Source organism: Rattus norvegicus, chromosome 9 (genome assembly GCF_036323735.1).
Source record: "Rattus norvegicus strain BN/NHsdMcwi chromosome 9, GRCr8, whole genome shotgun sequence".
NCBI classification, from domain to species: domain Eukaryota; kingdom Metazoa; phylum Chordata; class Mammalia; order Rodentia; family Muridae; genus Rattus; species Rattus norvegicus.
In genome coordinates, this window is record NC_086027.1 from 81402700 (window position 1) to 81426681 (window position 23982).

At 44.2% G+C, this 23982-nt stretch overlaps 1 protein-coding gene across 2 annotated transcripts in view; it reads left to right on the top strand.

Annotated features, from left to right (window-relative positions):
• The first annotated feature begins 1807 nt into the window (after nt 1-1807).
• Nucleotides 1808-23982, top strand: part of Xrcc5 (X-ray repair cross complementing 5) — an 88787-nt gene continuing 66612 nt past the window's right edge. The window contains exons 1-8 of one of the 2 annotated variants that reach the window (NM_177419.3): nt 1808-1968; nt 4713-4826; nt 6699-6882; nt 8484-8532; nt 9702-9824; nt 13113-13304; nt 19324-19438; nt 20476-20614. In NM_177419.3, the coding sequence (NP_803154.2) occupies nt 1948-1968; nt 4713-4826; nt 6699-6882; nt 8484-8532; nt 9702-9824; nt 13113-13304; nt 19324-19438; nt 20476-20614 (937 nt within the window). In that variant the 5' untranslated portion in view covers nt 1808-1947. The remainder of the gene's footprint in view (nt 1969-4712; nt 4827-6698; nt 6883-8483; nt 8533-9701; nt 9825-13112; nt 13305-19323; nt 19439-20475; nt 20615-23982) is intronic. The other variant, XM_063267385.1, reaches the window with a different exon arrangement.

The window sequence follows — 23982 nt, forward strand, 5'->3', positions numbered from 1 at the left end:
GATAGAACTATGACATAGCTTGTAGGCATCCTCTGTAGACCCCAGTAACTCTAAATATGAACCATAGTAAAACTATAAATAGAAATAACGTTTCAGTTTAAAAAAAAAAAACAACACCTCCAAGTCTGAATAAAAGCATGGACGAATCCTCTGGGTGCTGGAAGAGTCTGTCTAGATATCACTGTGTTTACTTTAAATTTTTTGTTTATTTTATGCATCTGAGTGTTTTGCTTGTAGTAGGTTCGTGTACCACATGTGTGCCTGGTTTCCTCAGAACCCAGAAGAGGGTGTGGGATCCTCTGGGACAGGAGGTACAGATGATCGTGAGCTGGAATGTGGGTGCTGGAAACTTCCCCCAGTCCTGTGCAAGAGCCGCCCCCGCACTTAACTGTTAAGCCATCCAGCCCCATCAGCTTCTATGTTTAAACCTTCGTTCCCTGAAGACTTCTTCAAGAATTCTCCAAATCATTTCAGTTTTAGTGCCTGTTTTTTTTTTCATACCATTTTCAATAAAAGAGAACCTGAGTGTACGTTTCCCAGATTGAACAGAGGCTTGCAGACATTTTCCAGGTTTCTGGACCTTTTGCCCAACCACCTGCAGCTTGTGAGTCATTTTTGTATAGAAAACAGGCAGTTTCTGTGCAAGGGTCATCAGAAGGGAAGGGCGGATGGGCAATTCCCTTGAAAATGAGAGGTGAGCACTCAACAGTAATCGACAGCCTCCATTTCCTAGCCATAGTCACTCCAGGTTCCTAGAGGCTAAGGTGTTTTAACCACTTTGTAGAGTTGAACGTCTTTCCTACTTTTCCTTCCTTTTTAAAGATTTATCTATTTATTTATTTATTTATTTATTTATTTATTTATTTATTTATTGTTCTTTTTTTCGGAGCTGGGGATCGAACCCAGGGCCTTGAGGGCCTTGAGCTTCCTAGGCAAGCGCTCTACCACTGAGCTAAATCCCCAACCCCTTATCTATTTATTTTATGTATGTGAGTACACTGTAGCTGTCTTCAGACACACCAAAAGAGGGCATCGAATCCCATTACAGATGGTTGTGAGCCAACATGTGGTTGCTGGGAATTGAACTCAGGACCTCTGGGAGCGCAGTTGGTGTTCTTAACCGCTGAGCCATCTCTCCAGCTCCCCACTTTTCCTTTTAATTCCGAGAATTCTCACTCTTTTCTTTGGACGTTGATCCTAAGGTCTTCGTGTCCGTGGTTTTTCTTTAGTATCATGCCTTTAGAAGGCCTTTAGAGGAGTTAAGTGACTTCGTGGATTCATTTAACTCCAGAGTGCCAATACAAATTGCTAGCAGGAGGGATTATTTTCAGTTCAGTAATAGCAATTATTTTTCCATTTTTATTTTTAAAAATTGTGCATGCATGCGGCTGTATGTGGGTATGTGCATTTGAGTTTAGGCCAGAAGAGGGCGTCAGATCCCACAGACTGGAATTTTGAGTTGCCTGATGTGGGAGCTGGGCTTTGAAATACTCACCCTTGCAAAAACAGTACACATTCCTAACCTGTGACCCTTTTCCTTCAACCCCTTATTTACTTTTACTATTACATTTATTTATTTATTTTAAATTTATTTGCTTTTTGTGTCGTGTGGGAGGTCAGAGGGCAACTTGTGTAGTTGGTTCTTTTTCCCACCATATGGGTGTCTGGGGTATGACTTGGGTCGTCAGGCTTGATGACAAATGCCTTAAACAGCTGAGCCATTTATTTCTCCAGTCCAGTACGGGCGGTTTTTAGCAGCCTCAGAGAACAAAACCTTAACTAGGGAGGCAGGGAGAGAATTCTGCGCATGCTCACAGCCCAGGAGCAGGACTTCTCCGCCTAGCACGCAGAGCGGGACCTCTTGGTCTGTGGATTACCCGGAACAGAGTTGCGACACTCTAGGTTTCCGCCCGGAAAAAGTAACCAAACCACCTGAGGACCAGCAACATGGCGTGGTCCGGTAATAAGGTATTGAAAGCAGGGTCTTTTGCCTTTCCTAAGCCGGGGATCTGCAGAGGGTGGTTCCGTAGCAGGAGCTGTGGGAATCGCAGCTGAGTCAGCACTGAAGGATGAATGCCCAAAGCGAAAGGCTTGGGGTTCGGAGTTCTGCTTTTGAGTCTCGTGCACCTTTACGCTACAGTAATCTTCCCTTCCTCCCTGGCTGCCTCAGTTTTCTATCCACTCCACTTGCTAACACAGGCATCCTTTATTGCTTCTGAACCTGGGTTCTAAAAATCTAAGTTAGCGAGGATCGTCCCCTACATGACAGGCTTTTAAAACTTCAGAGAGGGATTCTGTGAGATTCTGTGAATGAAATAACTCAGGATGTAAAGTGCCATATCATTACCTTCATAATAATTAAAAATCTCGAATTTATTGAAAGCTGACTGTGTGAGGCACAACAAAGCCTTTTATTCCCATTTAATTTAAATCTTCACACCAAACCGTGAGATGAACATCCTTGTCCTGAGCTCGTAAGTAGGAGCACCGAGGCATGAAGAACTGAAATGATTAGAACCTGGTCACCCTTTCCATGGGTGGTAAAATACGAACGGGAATCCAAGCCATTTTCAGAGCCCTGAAAGAAAAAACAAAACAAAAGTGCTCTACTGCTAAGAATCTATGACCCATGGCTTCTTAGATTAATAATGGAAATTATAGTGAACTTTAAAGAGGTTGTTTTTGGTCACTAGAGAGAGATGCAGCTTCAAGGATCCATTCATTCACCGAATTCACGGACTCACCTATTTGTTTATACAAACAGGATAGGAGTTCAGTAACGGGTTTCTGTTTTCTTCCACCCCCATTTGGGGAATTTTAATTAAATTATGAACTCATAATGATGTTGTTCACTTCCTTTGTTTCTCTGCTTTCAATTGCTGAAAACTTTGTAGCTCCATGAAGGACTTATTGTGGCAGATGTACTTGAGAGAAAATCCTAGCAGGCCGTATGGTTTCAGTGTAGTAATGAAGAGTTGCAGTTCCCTCCCTGTTTGTCTTCCCTGCTTTTCTACCTACTTCCAGACAAAGACTTTAAATTATCATAAACCATTCTTCCAGACCAGAATCTTCATACTGTCAAACTCTTTGATGTCTTTCTCTTGAATCTCTTAATTCTCGACACAAGACTTCCAGTCCTTTCATGTTTGCTACTTTAAAAGTAGATTTGTGGCCATATGTTAGAGGAACACAGCCAGCATATTTTGTGATTCCTACATTTTAAAAAAGAAAAGAAAAGAAAAGTAAAAAGACTTTTACGCTGAAGGACTCACTGTGGGATGTAAATTGAATTCCTCTCAAAGGTACTCTGAAGCTTTTTACTGTTTGTCCCCAAATAAGTTGTCATTGCTTCTGAAACCTGTTAATATCAGAGTATCACGTGGTTCCATTCTTTATGAACTAAGGGGAAATAGTATTTCCTTTGAGTGTTGCAGAAAAGTCAAATTTGGGAATCATCTCCTACTACAGGAGCTCATGCAGGTTTTCCAAACACCTCTAGAGTCAGATGATCACTGTCTTAGCGGTCACTTCTCAGTCCTTGTCACTCTCAGTCCAGAACTGCTCACTTTCTGTCTGGTCGGCACCGAGCACAGATGAGACAGGTAGGATCAGGACTGGGTAGGATCAGGACTGTTAATTCTGCAAGCAGCCTTAGGCCTCATCAGGCCCGACAACTTACTGCCTGACTGAATTAACAGAGAGGATAAGGACAATGCCAAGGGGTCATAGCTAATTAGAGAGATGGGACAGGTCTCTGGATTGCTAATCTAGGGTTTTGTTGTCCCCCACCCCCCACAAAAGACCCTTCACTTTCTTTCTTGAATACAGTATAGTGTTTTAACAACCTAAAGTGTTCATGAGGATAGAATGGTGAAGCTGGGTCAACTTGTTAACTCAATCTATAGTTTACTTTGAAGTTATGAGCTCAGGTCTTTTGCAGTTTTTATTTAATTAAATTTTGTGTGTAAAACTCATAGAGCTTTACATGTGTCTCGTTTTGTATCTGATTTGTTTTATTTTCTTAGTCCCTGTAATAGTATTAATCATCAAGGTGACAAACCGTAGAATCATGGGGCGAGATAGGCCTTTGGGCCTGCCTGGGTGAGGGATTGTCTTGATTATGGTACTGGATGTGCAAGGACCCATCTCAACTATGGGTACCACTGTTCCCTCGTCAAAGGACTCAGGATTTTATAAAGTGGGAAAGGCAAGCTGAACACTGGCGTGTGTGCATTCTTTGTGCTCTGGATGTGGCCTGACCAGCTGTGACTGGATGTGGCAGAACCAGCTGTCTTAAGCGCCTGATACCTTGTTATGGCTCCCTCATTATGATGAGCTATAAGCTAGAAGTAGGAGCTAAAAGCTTAAGTAAAGGCTTTATCTCCTAAGTTACCTTCGTCAGGGTATTTTATCACAGCGATAGGAAAAGAAACACAGAGTCCCCAATGTATGATTGCTCTTTAATGACCTGGTGCCATTGCTTATGCCTGCAACTTTGTCAGTCACATGATTTGGTGCCTCCATCTACGTGGCTTTCAGGAAACGTTAGAGCCATTCACAGGCTCTCCAGAGTGGAACCTTACATGTTCTTGGCATGTCTTACACATGTATGCACATGTTCTCTCCCTGTACATAGCAGGACTGGGACCCATTTCACAAACTCTGCTAATGGCTTCTTTTTCCTTGTGTACTTTTTGGGCCTTTGTTTCTAGGCAGCTGTTGTGCTGTGTATGGATGTGGGGGTTGCCATGGGTAACTCCTTTCCTGGTGAAGAATCCCCACTTGAACAGGCCAAGAAAGTGATGACTATGTTTGTCCAACGACAGGTGAGTTTCAGATTAACCTTAAGCTTGTAACCCACGTTTTGAACACTCATTGCCTTCAGCTCCTAACATCAGACACCAGCCTCTTCTGTCTTTCCAGCCTGTGTGTTTTCAGAATCTTGGGAGGTTTTCTTACATGTACTCAAGCCTGCTTACCCTTAAAACCTGATAGTCTTTGCTTTTCTTGATCCAACCCCTTCTCTAGATACAACAGTTGTTAGCAGAAAGGAAAGGCAATATAAAATGTTTAATAAAAGTCTCTAGGGCCAGATGACTTGCATCTGAATCTGTGTTTTACCTGTCATTTACTAACCCCTTCAATTTGTTTGTGCCTTGTCCAGTTATTTTCTTTCACTGCATTACAAATATTAATGTCTTTTAATGTCTTTCTAAAAAGGTCATAGTTGGGCAGCAGTGGTGCAGGCCTTTGATCCCAGCACTTGGGAGGCAGAGTCAAGTGTATCTCTGAGTTCAAACCAGCCTGGTCTACAGAGCAAGTTCCGGGACAGCTAGAACTATACAGAGAAAACCCTGTGTCAAAAAAACAAGGAAAGAAAAAAAAAAAAAAAAGAAAGAAAGAAAAAAAAAGAAAGCAAGAAAAGAAGTCATCGTTCATGTCTGATGGGTTTGATGGAGTGGCTAAGGCTCTTTCCCAACCCCCTTTTGAGTAGTTACTTGTTGCTGCAACAAAAATACTTGACAAAACAGCTTAAATGTACAAGGGTTTTATTTTGGTTCACAGTTCCAGGGTCCAGTCTGCCATGTCAGGGAAGGCCTGGCTATAGGAGCTTGAGGCAGCCTGGTCACAGTGCATCTGCAGTTAGGAAGCAGGAGGTGAAGGTTAGTGGTCAGCCGCTGTCTCCTTGTTATCCAGCCTGGGACTCCAGCAAGGGATAGAGAGACACTCACAATTAGGGTGGGTCTTCCCACCTCAGTTAATCTAGCTGATTCCCCACAGGCTAATCTAATCCATGTAATCGCTCACAGGCGTGCCCAGAGAGTTGTTTCTCAGATTCTAGATCTTGTCAGGTTGACAGTGTTAGCCACCAGGCCCTGTGTGCAAAGTGAGAAACATAATCTTCCCCATGAGTCAGAGCTGCTTTCCGGCATAAAGTAGTTCTGTAAACTGGGCATGGCAATATATATCTGTAACCTCAGCCCTCAGAAGGCTGGGGCATTTGAGGGCAGCAAGGGCTGCACAGCAAGTTTTAAGCCAACTTGGGCTACAGGAAAAGACCCTTGCTTCAAAAACAGCTGCCCTGGCTTATAATTTCTGTTTCTGCTATAAAGAAAAAAACGAAACACAAAAACCTAGTGAAAAATAACTTAGAGGAGAAAGGGTTTATTTTAGTTCATGGTCCAGGTTAGAGCCCAACATTCTGTGGAAGTGAAGGAGGTGGGAACTGAGAACTGCCAGTCACAACTCAGTCAGGAGCAGAAAGAGACTGAACCATGCACGCTTACTGTGCCGAGATGAAAAGACCCGAGAAATCTGCCTATGTGCTGGAGAGCTGGCTCAGAGGTTAAGAGCACTGGTGGCCCTTGCAGAGGACCGGGTGGATTCCCAGCACCCAATGGTGGCTCACAACCATCTGCATCTCTCTCTAGTTCCTGGGGATCCATACCCTTGGGGCACCAGGCACAAACATGAGCAGACATACACACAGGCAAAACACCCATCTCTTTATAGTAATGAAATAAAATTTAAAAACTAGAAAACGTCTGCTTAGAGCCTAACTCCCATTTGTTTACTCTCCGATGGCCCTGGGCACCTGCTTAAGCAGGTACAGTCAGTCTTCCTGCTCCCTGAAGGCCAGGGAGCCTTCCCTGCTAGGCTGTTCCAAGAGTCTTCAGCCTTCGGATATTCCTTCCTAGGTGTTTTCGGAGAGCAAGGATGAGATCGCCTTAGTCCTCTATGGTACAGAGAGCACTGATAACGCCCTTGCTGGCAAGGACCAGTATCAGAACATCACAGTGCACAGGCACCTGATGCTACCAGATTTTGATTTGCTGGAAGACATCGGAAACAAAATCCAACCAAGTTCTCAACAAGCCGACTGTATCCTTTTTATGCCAAAAAGACAAGAAATTTTCCTTTATCTGGAGAATCATAATCCAGTTTGGTGAGGCTCTCCCCAAGTCCCAGATGTGAATATCTGGACATGTTTTCCTCTGAGGAAAGAGGTGTGTAATTAATATGGAGTTAATCAATTAATACCCAGCTCCAGGGCTTCTAGTGTCTTGCCCTTTCCCTTTCTGTGATATTGAGCAGTTGGAAAGTGCAGGAAGGGGGAAAATCCCAGGGACTCTATAAGCATATATTGTCTAGGGAATGGGTTTGCACTGTCTGGAGGCTGTCTTAGCTAGGATTCTATCGCTGTGAAGAGACACCATGACCAAGGCAACTCTTATAAAGGACAACATTTAATTGGGGCTGGCTTACAGTTCAGAAGTTCAGTCCATTGTCAGGGCAGGAAGCATGGCAGTGTGCAGACACAGTGCTGGAGAGTAGCTGACAGTTCTATATCTCAATCCACAGGCAGGGGAGGGGGAGAGAGAGAGAGAGAGAGAGAGAGAGAGAGAGAGAGAGAGAGAGAGAGAGACCCACCCCAGTGCCACACTTCCTCCAACAAGGTCACAGCTACTCCAATATGGCCATACCTAATCCTTTCAAATAGTGCCACTCCTTATGAGCCTCCGGGGCCATTTTCATCCAAACTATTCAGAAGACTACAGTGCTAACTATCTCCACTGTTCTGGATGGAGGATGTTTTTATGCTAAAAATAAGTTGTTATTGAAGCTGAGATTTTTTCTCATGTCTTGCACAGAGGCCTGCTCTAGTTTGATTCCCTGTTGGTGTGATAAGATTCTGACCATAATCAAATCCAGGAGGTTTATGGTAGCTGCCTTATGGAAGGAAGCCAATGCAAGAGCTTAAGCAGGAGCCTGAAGCACAAACAAACGGAGGGACACTGCTTACTGGCTTTCTCCCCGGCTCATGTTCAGCTATCTTTCTCAAACAGCCCAGCCTGCCTGCCTAGAGATGGCACCACCTACAGTGGTCTGGGCTCTCCTACATCACTTAGGAATTAAAACACCCCACAGACACACCAATAGGCCAACCTAATGGAGGCAAGTCTTGAGTTGAGGTTCAGCCTCCCAGGTGTGTCAAGTTCATAATTGAGATTAGCCGTGAAAATTAAACTCTTTCTCACTGCACGTGTGCTCACACATGCAGAGACTAGGGCTCTAATCTTAAGAGTGTATTTTTTTGTATTTTTCAAAACAATTACTAGTACCACTCTTGACCACTAGGAGGCACTGCCGTATTTGGTGTGACTTACAAATGATACATTCTGGCTTGCTTTGTATTTAAGATGACCGAATCTGGGTTCCAGGAACAGTTAAATGACCTCTTAGGGTTTTTGTTAAGTGAATATGTGTTGAATCTCTTGTTTTTCCCCCACACTATTTGTCTGGATGTGTACGTTGACAGGAAGCACTTATGAATTAGTGCTTCTGAAGAGGGGGACATGGGGCAAGCCCTTTCAGTCATCCAAGGACTGCGGTTGTCAGTAGTGCGGGCTTTGCTGGGAGAAACTGGGATGTTCACGGGATGGAGGGAGTGCTGGCTTTCTTTCAACCCTTAACTGGCCGAGTCCTGGACGCCCTGATTGTGTGCATGGATTTGATTCAGCGTGAAACCATGTGAGTTCTCATCTGAAGACAGAAGTGGGATTTCTGTGAGAGACGTGGGTCGACGTGTCTGAGGATGTGTGGCTTGTTGTTGTTGTTGTTGTTGTTGTTTTTTCTTTTCTTTTCTTTTTTTTCGGAGCTGGGGACCGAACCCAGGGCCTTGCGCTTGCTAGGCAAGCGCTCTACCACTGAGCCAAATCCCCAACCCTTGTGGCTTGTTGTTAATCAGGTAGCACGTTAGCCTGGCAGCACCTGTCTAGGTTTTGAAAGTTTAAAACACAGGACTACCTTTGGTGGGAGTTTCTCTGGGCAAAATAAGTATTTGGCATACTTGGGTTTTCTTTTTTGGTTTAAACTAGTTATGCCAAATCTTTAAAAAGTACTAAGTGGTCCAACCCATATGTAGTTGTTGTGCTGTACACAGGAACTCTGTCAACTTCCTAATCCATCATTTGTTCAATTACTGTGTCTTGAAAGTGTGTGCCCTTGAACCCATAGGGTTGCATTATTAGAGAAGACATTTTGTGATAGCATCCTGGGCCTGAATCTGTATTCCTGTTTCCCAGTCAGTATCTTTTGCAAAATCCTGCTGCTAATGCCAGGTGTAGTTCCCCAGCGAGACATTTGGGAAGTGAAGCTGTCAGACTGACATCTTCTTACATCCGAGAGTCCCTGCTTACGGTCTGAAGCTGTGCAGGTGGCAAGGCATTGTTTTACGTCACACTGCTAGGAACCAGGGCTAGGGATGTTGAGCCAAGTGTGAACTGTATGTAGCTGAGTATGTATTTTAATAGGAACTCAGCTGAGCTTTGAGACTGTAATCACACTTAATCAATTATACCTAGATTCACTCCTTCACCACTCTAATCAGTGACCAAGTGTATTTCAATTCTTAGAAAAAAATTTAGGAGACTACTTTCTTTAAAATTGCCCCCGCCTTTTTTTTTTTCTTTTTTGTATTTTGTGTCTGTGTGTGCACACATGCGCATGTGCGCTGACTTGTGTGTACAAGCTACAGCATATGTTGGAGGCCAGAGGACAACTTCGTTGAATCAGTTTTCTTTGTGTGCCCTGGGTGAGTCTTGGTGATTGAACGCAGGCCACAGTCTTGCACGGCAGTGGTGAGCCATACCCCTAGGGCTCAGAGAACGACTTCTTAATGTGACCGTTCTGTCTTTTAGAGGAAAGAAGTTTGGGAAGAAGCATATTGAAGTGTTCACTGACCTCAGCAGCCCATTCAGCCAAGACCAACTGGACATTATAATTTGTAACCTGAAGAAGTCCAGCATCTCCCTGCAGTTCTTGTAAGATCTGGAGAATAATGCATAGGCAATCTTGGCATCCCTCATTCAGTGAGCAGGGCCCTGGGTAGATGGCTCCAAGGAGGCTTCTGTTTCTGCCGAGCAGGGGGATTTGCTGTGTGCATTGGCCATCCCTGTGTGCATGGAGCTCTTCTGAGCTGTGGGGAGAAAGAGAAAGAGAAAGAGTATAGTGGTACAGAGATAATGAACTCAATAGCAAGTCACTGCCTTTAGAACCAAAGAATCAAAGAATTTGAAAAACAGACAGACAGACTCTGTCTTTTGAGGCTATCCGGTTTCTCTCCTGTCTGCATAGATGACACCAGTGTCCGGAGAGCTCCTTTCTTGCGTGGCTCAGAGTGATGTCTATGAACCGTAGTAAATTGAGAGTGGGCAGAACTGTTATGTTAGGAATCAATTTATAGCACATACAATGTGTATGTTTAACCCTTTCTCAGGATGCAGACGCATCATAACATGTAATTTGTTATGTGTATTATAAAATTTGGGGAGAAAATGTGAATTTTATAGTTTAAAAGAGAGTCCCTCCTCTCATGGTAACTTGAACTTTCCCTCTAGCATTTACTTTCTGTGCCTTACATCCCCATTGAAAAGTTTCTGTCACACTAATCCTTCCTGCTGCATTTAAAACCCATTTCTTCTCATCCTATTTTTGGCCGAAGCAGAGTGATGATACAGGATGTTGAATTATTAATCTGATCAGGGACATTCACTTTTCAAATTGAGAACTGCACTAAGAAGCCTTCAGTTCAGAGTGATAAGCCCGTGGCCTCCTAGACTGCCTGCCATGGGGAATTATGAACCCCTCTAGCATGCATGCATGTCCCCCTTAAGACTGCCAAGGGACATCTTCCTGTGGGACTGTAGAGAAGACTTCTGAAGAGCCCACCACATCGTTACTTGTTAAGATGGTACTTCAGAGAAATTAAGTGCTGTTTAAGTGACGCTTGTCACCGAGCTGGGGTTTCTCAGTTCTTTGAAGGCCAGCTCAGCTCAGTCTCCTGCCCATGGTCTCAGGCTGCCTCCTGTTGAAACATATCGTACTGCACTTTCTGCTGACGTCGTTGGAAGAGCTTTTAGTCTCTTTATCTTTCTATGCGAGTCTACAGTAGCGTACTCGGGAGGAAGGTCGGCTTTCTTCCACTTGCTTGTGCCACACCGGTTACCTTTGCTCTCTGGCATATGCTTCTTCCTGTCCGACAAGATGCCATTCCATGTACTGCCACTTGCCTTAGATCCCCTTAAAACGTACTTGTTCCTTTAGCTTCCTCTCCTCTGGTCAGATCCAGCAGAGGAAGAGCTGTTACTGTAACTTTTTCCAGGACAAGCTTCCTCATGGTATCTTTCCCTTCCTGGTGATGCTACCGTGACAGTTACTACCTATTGTAAACCATCCTCTGTGCCATACACACGGGAAGCGCCTTAGCTTGACGTGTCATGCAGGCCATGCGGATCTGTCACGCTAAGTAAACAGAAGAGGTTTACATGGGAAGCCTTATTTTAAGTATAGCAGGCAGAATTATTGCTGGCCTGTACAGCATCTCCCACACAGGGGTGGGTTGACCTACAGAGTGTCGGGGGAAAGGGTGGTGACCTACAGAGTGTTGGGGGAAAGGGTGGTGACCTACAGTTTCAGGGGAAGGATCACCTGATTCAGCCGTCTGTGTTTGGAAGAATGAAGTGAGGTCAGGTTTGCCAGAGCACAAGACCTGTTGGTCAGGTGACCGAATGGCTCTGGTTCAGTTATTTCAGCTCAGTTGCTTCAGTTCCTTTTCAGAAAACGGAAGCAGAAATCTCCACCTACTTAGTATATGGGAACCCATGCTATTGCTTAGGTGAAAACATTGCTGCAGTACCATATTATAGCACTGTTTTCAGTCTGCATATGGATTGATTAATATGTTTTTAAATCGCATGTATTTCTGTGTACCACATGTGTGCCCGCTGCCTATGGAGACCAGAAAAGGGTATTGGATCCCCTGGACCTAGAGTTACATGTGGTTGTGAGCTGCCATATGGGTGCTGGGAGCCAAACCTTGGTCCTCTGCAAGATTCACAAGTTCTCCTGATTGCAGAGCCAGCTCCCCACCTCTGATTATCTAATACGTTTTGTGGTTCATAATTGCAACCTAGATTTAGCCTCATTTCAAACAAATAACCAGAGAGAAACAGAACAGAATTGGCTTTTATTTATGTCTGGGAATATTCTGATTTCTGGGTAAGATTTTAATGTTTACAATAGCATTTGAATTTTAAGTATTTTATGTTTCACAACCTCTTACTCATTATGCCATCACTTGAAGTGTTAGGGGTTAGAGTCAGGGCCTCATGCATGCTAGGCAGTCAGTCGCTGTCACTGAGCTACACTCTCAGCTTCATCCTTGACTCCATGAGGGATCAGAGGTGGCTTCCCCAGCACTCTGGTGTGCTTAGTGTATTGCCTGGACTTGCTCTAGGATGCATTTCTTCCTGAACTTTAACCTCTGGCATTAGTGACCGTCAGTGAGCTCTTCTAGGTCTCTCCCTCAGACTGTTGATTCCTGATATTTTTATAAGTTTGAAGTCAGAGGGTGTAACAGTCGAGTCCTTCAGAGGTATACCACAGGACACACTGTGACACACTACAGTGTCCATGACGAGATGTTTTCTGTGCTTGGTTTTGTTTGTTTGTGTGGTTTTTATTTTGTTGGTGAGGGGATTTACAAAGGTGGAGGACAGATATGAGGGCCTAGGAGATGAGTGGGAATGTGGTGGATGATGTGAAACTCACAAAGAGTCAACAGAAAGACAAAACAAAGCAAACACCCAGAGTCCTCCTTAGCTAGTAGAGTTGGGCAACATGAGCTTGTGTCAGACGATTCCCGTTGCTGTGACAATACAGGCCAGGTGACTTATAAGCAGACAGTTTCCCCTCACAGGTCTGGGACTAGGGAAATCTGAGCTTACAGTGCCAATGCAAATTTTGTATTTGATGTCTGCCTCCCAAAAGCTCCAGGACCTGGCTGAAAGAGTTTGTTTGCCTCACAGAGAGCCTTTTAGTTATTTGGTTGCTGTCAGGCAGTTTCCCCTTTTTATCAAATCAAAGGAATGTTAGTTATTTAAAGCTGAAGTAATACTTAGGTAGATACACGACATTTGGCAGATGAAATTATGGAGCTGAGTAAGGTTGACTGATAGGCAGGCATCTCCCCCATTGGTAGTAACACTCACAGGGTTGGGCCAGATTTAGAACCAGAGCTCATCTTCTTTCCCGGCAATCTTTCCCGATAGTCTGCCTTTTCCAATCGACAAGAATGGTGAGCCTGGGGAGACAGAAGACCACGACTCCAGCTTCGACCACTGTGCACCCTCCTTCCCTCAAAAAGGACTTACTGAGCAGCAAAAGGAAGGCATCCACATGGTGACGAGGGTGATGCTGTCTTTAGAAGGCAAAGATGGTCTGGATGAAATTTATTCCTTCAGGTAGGAGGTGAAGATGTGACTCTCGGTCTTCCCACATGGATCTCCCTCGTCAGATGTCTCCTTAACACTGTCTTTCTCTGAGCTGTTCTTGACTTTGCAGTCATTCTTTAATAAGTGTTCCGACTTTTATTAAAGAAGTCTCGAGCTCACCCCTAATCTCTTTTTATTAGTTTGTATGATTTGCACAGGGTTCTCATATTTCCAGGGGTGTGACTGAAGTTTGGGAGTAGATAGAGGCCTTAGAGGCAGAGTGATAGACTTCATCTTTATTCCAAGCTCCGGGCACGTGTCTTGGACCAGACTTACATTTATACATTTACTAAACCCATTTAAAACTTGTAAAGGTTCTTTTATTAGTGTATATTGGTTGTAGGTAATTGTTTTTATTGTATCTTTTCATTCACATGAATTTCGTCTTCTGATCACACTCTGCTCTTTCCCCCCATTCCTGCTGACCCCTCCTTGTCTCCTTCCTTTCTACTTCCATTTCTGTTTTTGTTTTTGGTGGCCTGATGGGTTGACCCAGTGAGGGCTGCTTAGTGGAGCATGGGTGAGGGGTTACTTACAGACAACGACTGGCTCACCTGTAGTTATGCTACTGAAGAACACGTCTCTCTGATCCCACCAAAAAAAGAAAAAAGAAAATCTCTCCTCCTTTCTTATAAACTGTTAGCTGCCTATAGATCTTGAGGGTAGAACCTGTGAGCTCCTCCACACCGAGATGGAGTGTGGAAAGGCCCAGTCTTGTGTGATTGTAGCACGACGCTCTACAACACGCCACCACCTCCTCTAGTTTTTACATTTTTTTGACCCATCTTCTACAGTGTTCCCTGAGCCTGGTAGGGGATACTATACATGTCTCATTTAGGGCCGAACGTTCAATAGGCACACACTCTTAGCACATTGTCCACCTACAGTCCTACCTGTAATAATTGCCGTCTACTACAAAAAGAAGATACTCTGACCAAACCTGATGTAGCACCACTAATCTATGCACGTGAACATAAATGTTAAGGAGATGATGTGAAGGGCCTGGAAGGATAGCTCAGTGGTTAAGGGTGCTTCCTGCTCTTCCAGAGGTCATGAGTGTGTCCTCAAGTGCACACGCCCAAACAGACACAGTCACAGACACACAATCTGAGGGGGACATCATGTCCATTTAGCAGAACAACAGTAGCTTCTTCACTAGGGCCTGGGACCTTGGTAGCCATGGGCTTTGGGATTAGGTTTACAATATACTAACTGTGGCCTTTTTTCTGGGCTGTGGATTTTAAATTCAAGCATGGGGGGCGGGGGAGTCAGTTGCCTTAACAGATGTGCTCCTGTTACATCTGTGGGCCTAATGGTTGGTTTCAGTACACAGCACCCACGCAGAGGGCTGAGACCTTTGACCACAGTTCTTCCAGCAGTCTGCAGAGCATCCTCCAGTGTTGGGAAAGCTACACAGCAGAGAACAAGCTTCTCACTCAGCACTGCTGGCTTTCTCTGTGCCCAGCAACCAAAGCCTGTGGTACCTTCTGCAGTAGGGTCTTATTACATAGTCCTGTGGTTTTAGGGACTGCAGGAATCTCCCTTACCAGTAAACTCCCTTCCTAGTAGAAACTTGCCCCTGTGGTTTCACTCAGTAACGTGTGGCTTCTGGGCTTGTGGGTTCCCCACACGGGGAACCTGGCCCTTTCTACTCGTCTTCTGATCAGCTTACAGAGGGGAGGGTTTCATTATGGCTTAGAAAGACTTAGAAAGTTTTTTTTTTTTTTTTTACATTATTTGCATGTGTGTGTCCACATGTGTGTCCATTGCCCAGAAGTCAGAAGAAAGTATTGGATCCCTGGAACTGGAGTTACAAATGGCTGAGGGCCATCATGTGGGTGCTGCAAGAGCTGTCGGTGCTCTGAATTCCTGAGCCGTCTCTCCAGCCTCCTCACAGATTTTTCATAGAGACTTAGTTTGGGTTGACTCTCCATCTCCTTACCAGTCATCTGTACTTAAGGTTTCCACCTCTATAATCCTCTTTCCACCTTCATACTACGTGTTCTGTTCTACACACACACACACACACACCCACACACACATACCACACCACACACACATATACACATACATACACACACACCCATACACCCACGTACACGTGCACGCACACACACACACCCACACACATACCACACCACACACACATATACACATACATACACACACACCCATACACCCATGTACACGTGCACACACACACACACCCACACACATACCACACCACACACACATATACACATATATACACACACACCCATACACCCACGTACACGTGCACACACACACACACCCACCCACACACCACACACACATATACATACACACACACACATACACCCACACACCCACAGACACACACACACACCACATATACATACACACACACACACATACACCCACACACCCACAGACACACACACACACCACATATACACACACACACACATACATACACACACACATACCATGCCACATACACATATGGACATACACACACACATACACACACACACACACACACACATACCACACCATACCACACACATATACACACACCTACACACACACACATATACACATATACACACACACATACACACACACACACCATACCACACACACATACACACACACACACACACACACACACACACACACACACCACACCAACCCCCCCTCCCCACCCCCCCACCCCCCCCACCCCACCCCCCCCCCCCCCCCCCCCCCCCCCCCGCCACACACAGAGTTCAGGCTTCTTTTGTCCCCTCGTATAGGCCCTTTCTGGTTTCCCAGCCTCTGTAAACTCATCTCCCACACAGTCCACATATATAGAAATCAGAAGCCAGGCTCTACCTCATACATACATGAGAATATGTATTATTTATCTTTCAGAGCCTGGCTTATCTCACCTAATATATTTTTCGATTCTATCCACTTTCTTGCAGATCTATAATTTCCCTGTTCTTTAAAGCCGAATGCAAGTCTATTATGCATGTGTGCTCCATTTGCATTATCCACGCATAAGCTGGTGGCTGTCTGGGCTGGTGCCTTCCCTGACTGTGTGACCAGAACAGCAGTAAACATGATCTGCAGGTATCTCTGTGCTACGGTACAGATGCCCAAAGTCATGTAGCTGCGTAGTGCCTGACTGCACAGTAACTTCCACAGTGGCCGTACCAGCAAGAACCACTTTTAATTATGCAAAATGGTGTCATGTCTGAGACTGTCAGTGTTCCTTTACTTTTTGATGCAGGTTTTAGAGAGCATCATGGGAGGAATATTGTGGTTTTGATTTGGGGCTTCTCTTTTTTTTTTTTTCTTACTTTAGATCATTAAACAGTTTGACCAAGTCCTATTACAACAAATAAGGAGACCAAAGCCCTCTCACATGAGTGTAGATGGTTCAGACACGTAAAGTGCAAGCTCAGAATGTAAAGAATTCGCAACCAGTGTCAGTGTTGATGTTATGGAGGGAATATGTCCACCTAGTGTTGGAAGGGAACGAAGGCCTGGCTGGGGATGGGGTGGGGGGGTGGCGACACCTTTAATCCCACAGAGGCAGGGGTGTCTGTTCTGCTGTACGGAGCAAGTTCCAGGACAGCTAAGACTGCATGCTGAAATCCTGACTGGAACAATAACCCAAGGGATGAAACTCCTGAGGCACACGTAACACTGAAAGAAACTGTTTTTCCATCAGTCCGTATTCCACCTCTATTCTTGTTTTCTGTTAGAGTTGGATACACTTACTCTTGGCAAAGAATCCGGGAAGTTACATTGGATCTACCGCCATGTTTCTGAGGAGTGATACTTGGCAAAGGTGGCTGAACAAAGTTGGCCAAGTAGTGGCTTGTGTGGATTCAGAGTCTCGGGATATGCTGCCTTTGTTTAGGAGTTAATCTCATTGGTCAGGTGCTACACGGGGTTCAGGGCCAGGTCACGGGTCTCAGTGTGAGCAGGTCAGCAGCTGGCCTTTTTATGAGTAGCAACAGTCAACCTCTTTTTCCTCAGCTACAGTTTTTAAGTATTTCTGAAGATCTGTGATTGACAAGAAATACACCACAATTTTGTAAATACAGAAACCCCTGAAATTATTGGTAACTTGGAACAGAATTGTAATTTTCCAAGGGATCATCAAAGGAATTAGTGAGAAATCCCACACAGTGAAACATCTTGACTCTTGCCACACTGTGTGCGGATGTGCATTCTTTTTTTTTTTTTTTTTTTTTTCTGGAGCTGAGGACCGAACCCAGGGCCTTGAGCTTTCTAGGCAAGCACTCTACCACTGAGCTAAATCCCCAACCCCCCAGATGTGCATTCTTAAGCTGTTTCTCTCTGTTTTGAGAATGCATGCCTTAAGTTAATGTGTTATGAGCTAGTATAAATTTACTATTTTCAAAGCATCTTCCCATTTCCCCCAGCAAGCAGATAAATTATTGACTATGTTTGTGTGTCTTGGTCCTTTAAGCTGCTTTGGTTTAAACCATGTAGGTCAGAACTTTGTCATTCAAACACAGTGACCGTTCTTACTTAAGTCAATTGTAAACAACTGGATTTTTAAATTCAGTTTCTCTGAAACTCACATGTATGATCTTTGGCCTGGTGATCATAGAAATGAAAAGAGACTAAAGACTGAACATTAAGGCAAAAAATTTAATTGGAAGGAAAAGAGGCTTGAGGAAAAAGGACAGCGTTGACTATGAGAAATTATATAAAAACATTTTTAAGATATCCTTTTACAGACTCCATACCTCATGGTTGTCATGGATGGACTAGTAATGTCTCATGAGACAGATTAGATCTGGTGCAGACATAGTCATTTTTCACAAACCAGAAGCCTAGGTACCATGGACTTGGGGGGTGGGGGCTTAGGCAGAACAGCTGCTTGTTACCATGGCTACCATGGTTCTGAGCACTGGAGTCTGTTGTGGCCTCTCTCACTCTAGCTTAGTAATGCCAGGTAGCTCCCCACCACTTCGTAGACTCTTTTGTCTACACCAAGGACATTAGTCATAAGGTTCGGATTATACACTTTGTGTATATTAGACCATCATGTTTTTGCTCTTTTTCTTATGGAATACCACATTCTACCTGTCCTGTAGTCTTCTGTTCTGTTTGATTAGGGGCAGAAAATCAGACTTGAATTTTACCCCCCCTTACCCCTCTAACACACCAAGACAGGGTTTCACTGTGTAGCCCTGGCTGTCGTGGAACTCACTTTGTAGACCAGACTGGCCTTAAACTCAGAGATCTGCCTGCCTCTGCCTCCCAAGTGCTGAGATTAAAGGTGTTCCACCATACCTGGCTGAATTTGACCCTTGTTTAATTGAAGCATACTCTATGTTAATTTATCTTCTTCCTGCCCGTCTCTGCATTAAAAACCTATAGAGCTATCTACTTTAGGTAAAGACCAAACAGGCTACTGATTCCTTTATTCCCTAGGTAGTATTTATGTACCTCTCTCTGTTGTGTGCATATAAAAACCGTCCTGTCTTTTATTTAGGGGAGTTGGAATTCACTAATGAATTGTGAGCAGAGCGGCTGTAGACTGGTACCTTGCCTTTGATACCCCAGAGCAGTGGCTGGCTCCTCCTGTTGTTTTCTGGGAGTGGCCGAGAACCTTCCATGTGTGTGCCAACTCATTGGAGAATGTTTATTATCATTCTCCAATGTGTTAATATCATTAACATATTATCATGGTGTTCTTGGTCCAGCACAAATGTTAAGAATCATTGGTGCATTGAAAAGAAATGATCTGTAATAGGATCTGTAGTTCCTTTCCCCGTCAGGACAGTGACTGGAGTTCCTCCCAAGCCCACTCTCCTGTGTCTGTCTCCTTCCCAGCCGTGCTGCCATTTTCCTACTGCCTGCTGCTTTTTCTCTCCTTATAATCAACAACAACTTAAGTCTCATTCTAGTAAACCAAGTAAACCATCTTGTCTAAACTAATGTTAGAAAATTCTTTCAATATGTGTTTTCCGTTATTAAGCGAGAGTCTTCAGCAACTGTGCATCTTTAAGAAGATTGAGAGGCGGTCCTTGCCCTGGCCCTGCCAACTGACCATCGGCCCCAACTTGTCTATAAGGATCGTAGCCTATAAATCGGTAGGTAGTAAAATGCATTCTTTTAAAGCAGTGTTGGCAGGCAGATAAATATGCTTATGTAAGAAGCTGACAATTCATGTGTGAGTTATTCAGAGTATAATTACTGCCTCTTTTTACTGCTCTCCCTTTTGATTTAATCTTTGTGTATAGCTTTTCATCTTAAAGGCATGCGAGCAGAGCCGTTAAAAATCGTTTATAATATGGCTTGATTCCCTCTTCCTCAGGAATTTAGGCCTTTGCGTCCTTTCCTTTTAGGGGAAAGAAGCATGGGGGATTAACTTGTCGTTGTATGTCATAGTGGAGATGTCAGTAACACACCAGAGTCATGTGTAGAGCTGTGGAGATATGGTCATACGTAATCCAGTCATTAGTGTTCCAATAGTAATAGCATCCACAGGATGTCAAAAGTGTTGTCTTTTAGTGTCAGGTTGTGTGTTGGGACTCTGTTTGCACATCAGAGTTCACTTTCAAAAGTCACTTGCTTTCTGTGGTTATTTAAATTCCAGTCCGAGTGGGAATCTGATCTAAACTTCAACATGGGCTTCCTTGTTCCCCACCCTAAATATATACTAAAAATATAATTAAGTCTGAGAAATAAATATACAGACATATTTTTGTATGTTTAAGAACTTAATTCCCAAATACATGATGAGAACCACAGAGGTTATTTTGGTTTCTTTCAAGACTAAAAGAGCGAGCCTAGGGATGAAAATAAACCCTCTCAGTTTCCTTTGTTGGTTTCTCTCTCCCTTTGACTATGGGAATATACGTGCTCCTTCTTTCTTAGTAAGTTTGAGGGTTTTCTATAGAAAGTGTATGTGTCTTCAGAAATCAGCTTGTGCCTGTAGCTTACCAAAGGAGAAAAGGGGGATGTAGAGACAGTTATAAGATATTCCCATTTGAAAGAAATGGAAGTTAATAAAAGGGAAGAAGAGGATAAAGATAGCTGGGATAATTGTTCAGAGTCTGTCAGCCTTTCATTTTCTGTTGGCCACTACCTTGTCTCTCCTCATTTTCTATCTGACTTTTGATCATAGATTGTACAGGAGAAATTTAAAAAGAGTTGGGTAGTTGTGGACGCAAGAACTCTAAAGAAGGAAGATATACAAAAAGAGACTGTTTATTGCCTAAATGACGATGATGAAACTGAAGTTTCCAAAGAGGACACTATTCAAGGTATGACACAAGTGTCTGCACTTTCATCTAAGAGAGATTTTCTTCAAGGCGATGGGAGGCACCATAGATTGTTCACCTAGAGATGCTTTTTTTGCGATGCAGAGGTGCAGCAGAAACACTGGGTCCTCTAGGTCAGTGGGGACTCCAGCGAGATGGCTTTTAGGAAGGACCTGTGTATTTGATCCTTCCAAATTTAAATGTGTCAAGTGACGGGACTTGTACTTGACTTCATTCCGATGTGCAGATTCACTAGCTAGGAGGGCGCTTATAAAGCGACAGAAGCAGCTTTTGCCTTTATTCTTCAAGTGCCAATTTCAGGTCTTATATCCTACTGGGTATGCTCACTTAGGGAAAATATTATTTGTGATTATTGTTGTGGCTTATACACACTAGGCTCTTTAAAGCTGGGCTAAATATACCCAACCCATTTGGCTTAAAGAGTATGCTTAGGCGATATCTTTATCCAGAGGACTCGGAAACTAGCTGAGAATATCTGAATATTCAAGAGCTCAAATCCTCGGATGCCAAATGATGCTTAAGATGGCAGCTGGGGCACTTAGATCAACTTATTATCAGGTTGTGTGCCGCTTAGTGTAGTTTTAAGTTCCAGTTCTGGGGAAAAAAAAATCATGTATGGTGTTAGATCTTACTGCATGCATTTAAGTGTGTGAGGGAATGGGATGGTTTGAAGCTGGTAGTATATACAGTTATGTACAGAATATAATTAACACTTTACAATAGCTATTACTTGTTTGGTTGAGTTCAGTAGCATAGTGTAGAGCATGACTTTTGGAATTGTGGTTGAGCTGGAATCACGACCCTGTCATCAGTGGATCATTGCATTCTGGTGGAAGGACTGGCTTGCAGCGGGCAGAGGAGCATGAGAGGTGCAGGCCAGGCTCACAGGCCTGTGGGGTATCTTCAGTAGCAGCCTGTATTTTCTCTTAATTGTCACACCTAATGAAGCACAGACACTGTTGCTATTTCTGCTTTCCACAGAAGGACTGTAGTAGATTCTTTTCTTACTGCTATGACAAAAGCAACTGAAGGCAGGACAGGTTCATTTTGGCCCACAGTTTGAGGACACAGTCTGCCAGGCAGGGAAGGGAAGGTGGCAGAGATGTGAGGCTGGCTACAGCTGTGGTCAGCAAGCTGCTCTCAGTTCATGTTCTCCCTTTTGTTAAGCTCTGGACCCCAGCCCATGAGATGGTGCCATCCACATGAGGGTGGGTTTTCCCCCTTCAATTAACCCAGAGTAGGAACTTCATCACAGGTACATCCGGAGGAGTGTTTCCACGGTGATTCCAAAGTTATTATCCCCGTCAAGTAGATGATCAAGCTTGGCCACCAGAAGGACCAGAGCTGAAAGACGCTCATTAACATAAAGTCACACAGCTAGCTGCACACAGGCACAGAACTCCATAGAGAGCTGTGTTCCTCCGTTCTCTTCAGAACTAGGGCCAATAAAGGGTTTTGGTGATAGACTCAGAGTGTATGCCTGATTTTAAAAGCACATGGGGGGCTGGGGATTTAGCTCAGTGGTAGAGCGCTTGCCTAGGAAGTGCAAGGCCCTGGGTTCGGTCCCCAGCTCCGAAAAAAAGAACCAAAAAAAAAAAAAAAAAAAAAGCACATGGAGCCACTGATGGTTTAGGGATTCACATATGTCTACGGTGTTTAGGAGTGTTCCATGGGGAGATAAATGTGACAACTGGATTAGAAAGAGGAGGGACTGGAGGAGAGGGGACCAGTTCTTTATGTCGTTACAAGAGAACTCTGTTATCTGGGACAGTCAGATTCTCAGGGCAGGCAGTTGAAGGGGAAGTGTTAGTCACTGTCTGGGTCACAGTGTGTGGAGGTTCCTCAGTTCTCCTTTACCCTCTCAGTTACTGACCACTTCCCTTTGCCTGTCCTCCATGTCTACTCACTAATGTCTGGGTTGTTCTCTTTCTTACCCAGAGCATCTAGTAGACACGAGTATGAGGCCAGAGTATGGTGATATGTTAGAGTCTCTTCTGTACTCCTGGGTTTGGAGGAACGTTATTTGCACTTGAAGTAGAAAAACCAGAAAGCACAGGCAGTTTTCATGAGCACTCTGATATAGCTAATTTAAATAAGAACATGACTGATGGTAAGAAGTTAGAAAAACACTTGGTTTAGGGTCTGGGAGATAGCTGGCGAGCAAAGAGCTGCTGTGGCAAGATGAGGACTTGGGTCTGGATCTACAGCACCCACAGAAAAGCCAGGCACGGACTGGGCTTGGTGGCACATGTCTTTAACCCCAGCACTCAGAGGCAGAGACTGGCAGATCTCTGAGTTTGAGGCCAGCCTGGTCTGCAGTGAGTTCCAGGACAGCCAAGGCTACACAGAGAAACCCTGTCTCAAAAAACACAACCAACCAAACCAAACAAATAAACAAGTAAGTAAAAATGAAATAAAGCCAGGCGTGGGAGTGCACTCTTGCCACCCCAGTGCTGGAGGGGTGGAGACAGGTGAACCCCAGGGCTAGCTAGCCAGTCAGCTGTGCTGGACTGGAGAGCCCTGTCTCAAAGAGTAAGGTGGGGAACAGAAGAGAAAGAAAAGAGGCGAAGTTGACCTCTGACCTGTACACACACTCCCATGTGAGTACACCCGTATGTATGCATGCACATGTTTGTACCCTTTCCCCCACCTGCACACAAGTGACTGGGAAATGAAAGGAAAAGCATTCGGTTTAGATGCACGCTTAATCATGTCTCGTGTTTCCCTGTTGAGTTTCGTATTGGAATTTTTGAATTTGTTGTCTTCTTTTTCAAAAAGCCATGCATGAGGCTAGAAATTGCTTTCTTGTTTTATTAACTCCATGACCCCAGCAGCCTAACAGGAACGAGCAGACATTGGATTACAAGGTCTGCCTCAGGACTCGCACTGTTTCTTGGGTTTTGCTGACCCTTCCTGCATTGACCCTGGAGAGAAGCTCTGCACTCAGGAGAGCAGATGCTGGAGAACAGGGTTGGGGCTTCGCTTTTTCTTTATTTTTTTCACTTGTAATGGGAGCATATGAGCCCATATTCATTCAACCTAAGACACTGAAAACAAATATAACCAAATTCCAGTAATATAATAAATTCAAATCCAGGAAAGTATAGGGCTTGTCAGTTGAATGCTTTAAAAATAGAGTTTGGGCTTCTTCTGTTAGGTGGTTGCAGGTTTGTCTATTTCTGGCACGTGCTTTTGGACATTTTGTTTTGAAGATTTCTGGCAGGCTGTTTTCTCTGAGGACCTCTGGGTTTCTGAATAAATGTGCTTTTGATTATGTTTACAACTCACTCTCGTTCTGTAGTCAACACGGTTGTCTTTGGAGGATGACTAATGTGCTGTGTTTGAACCGT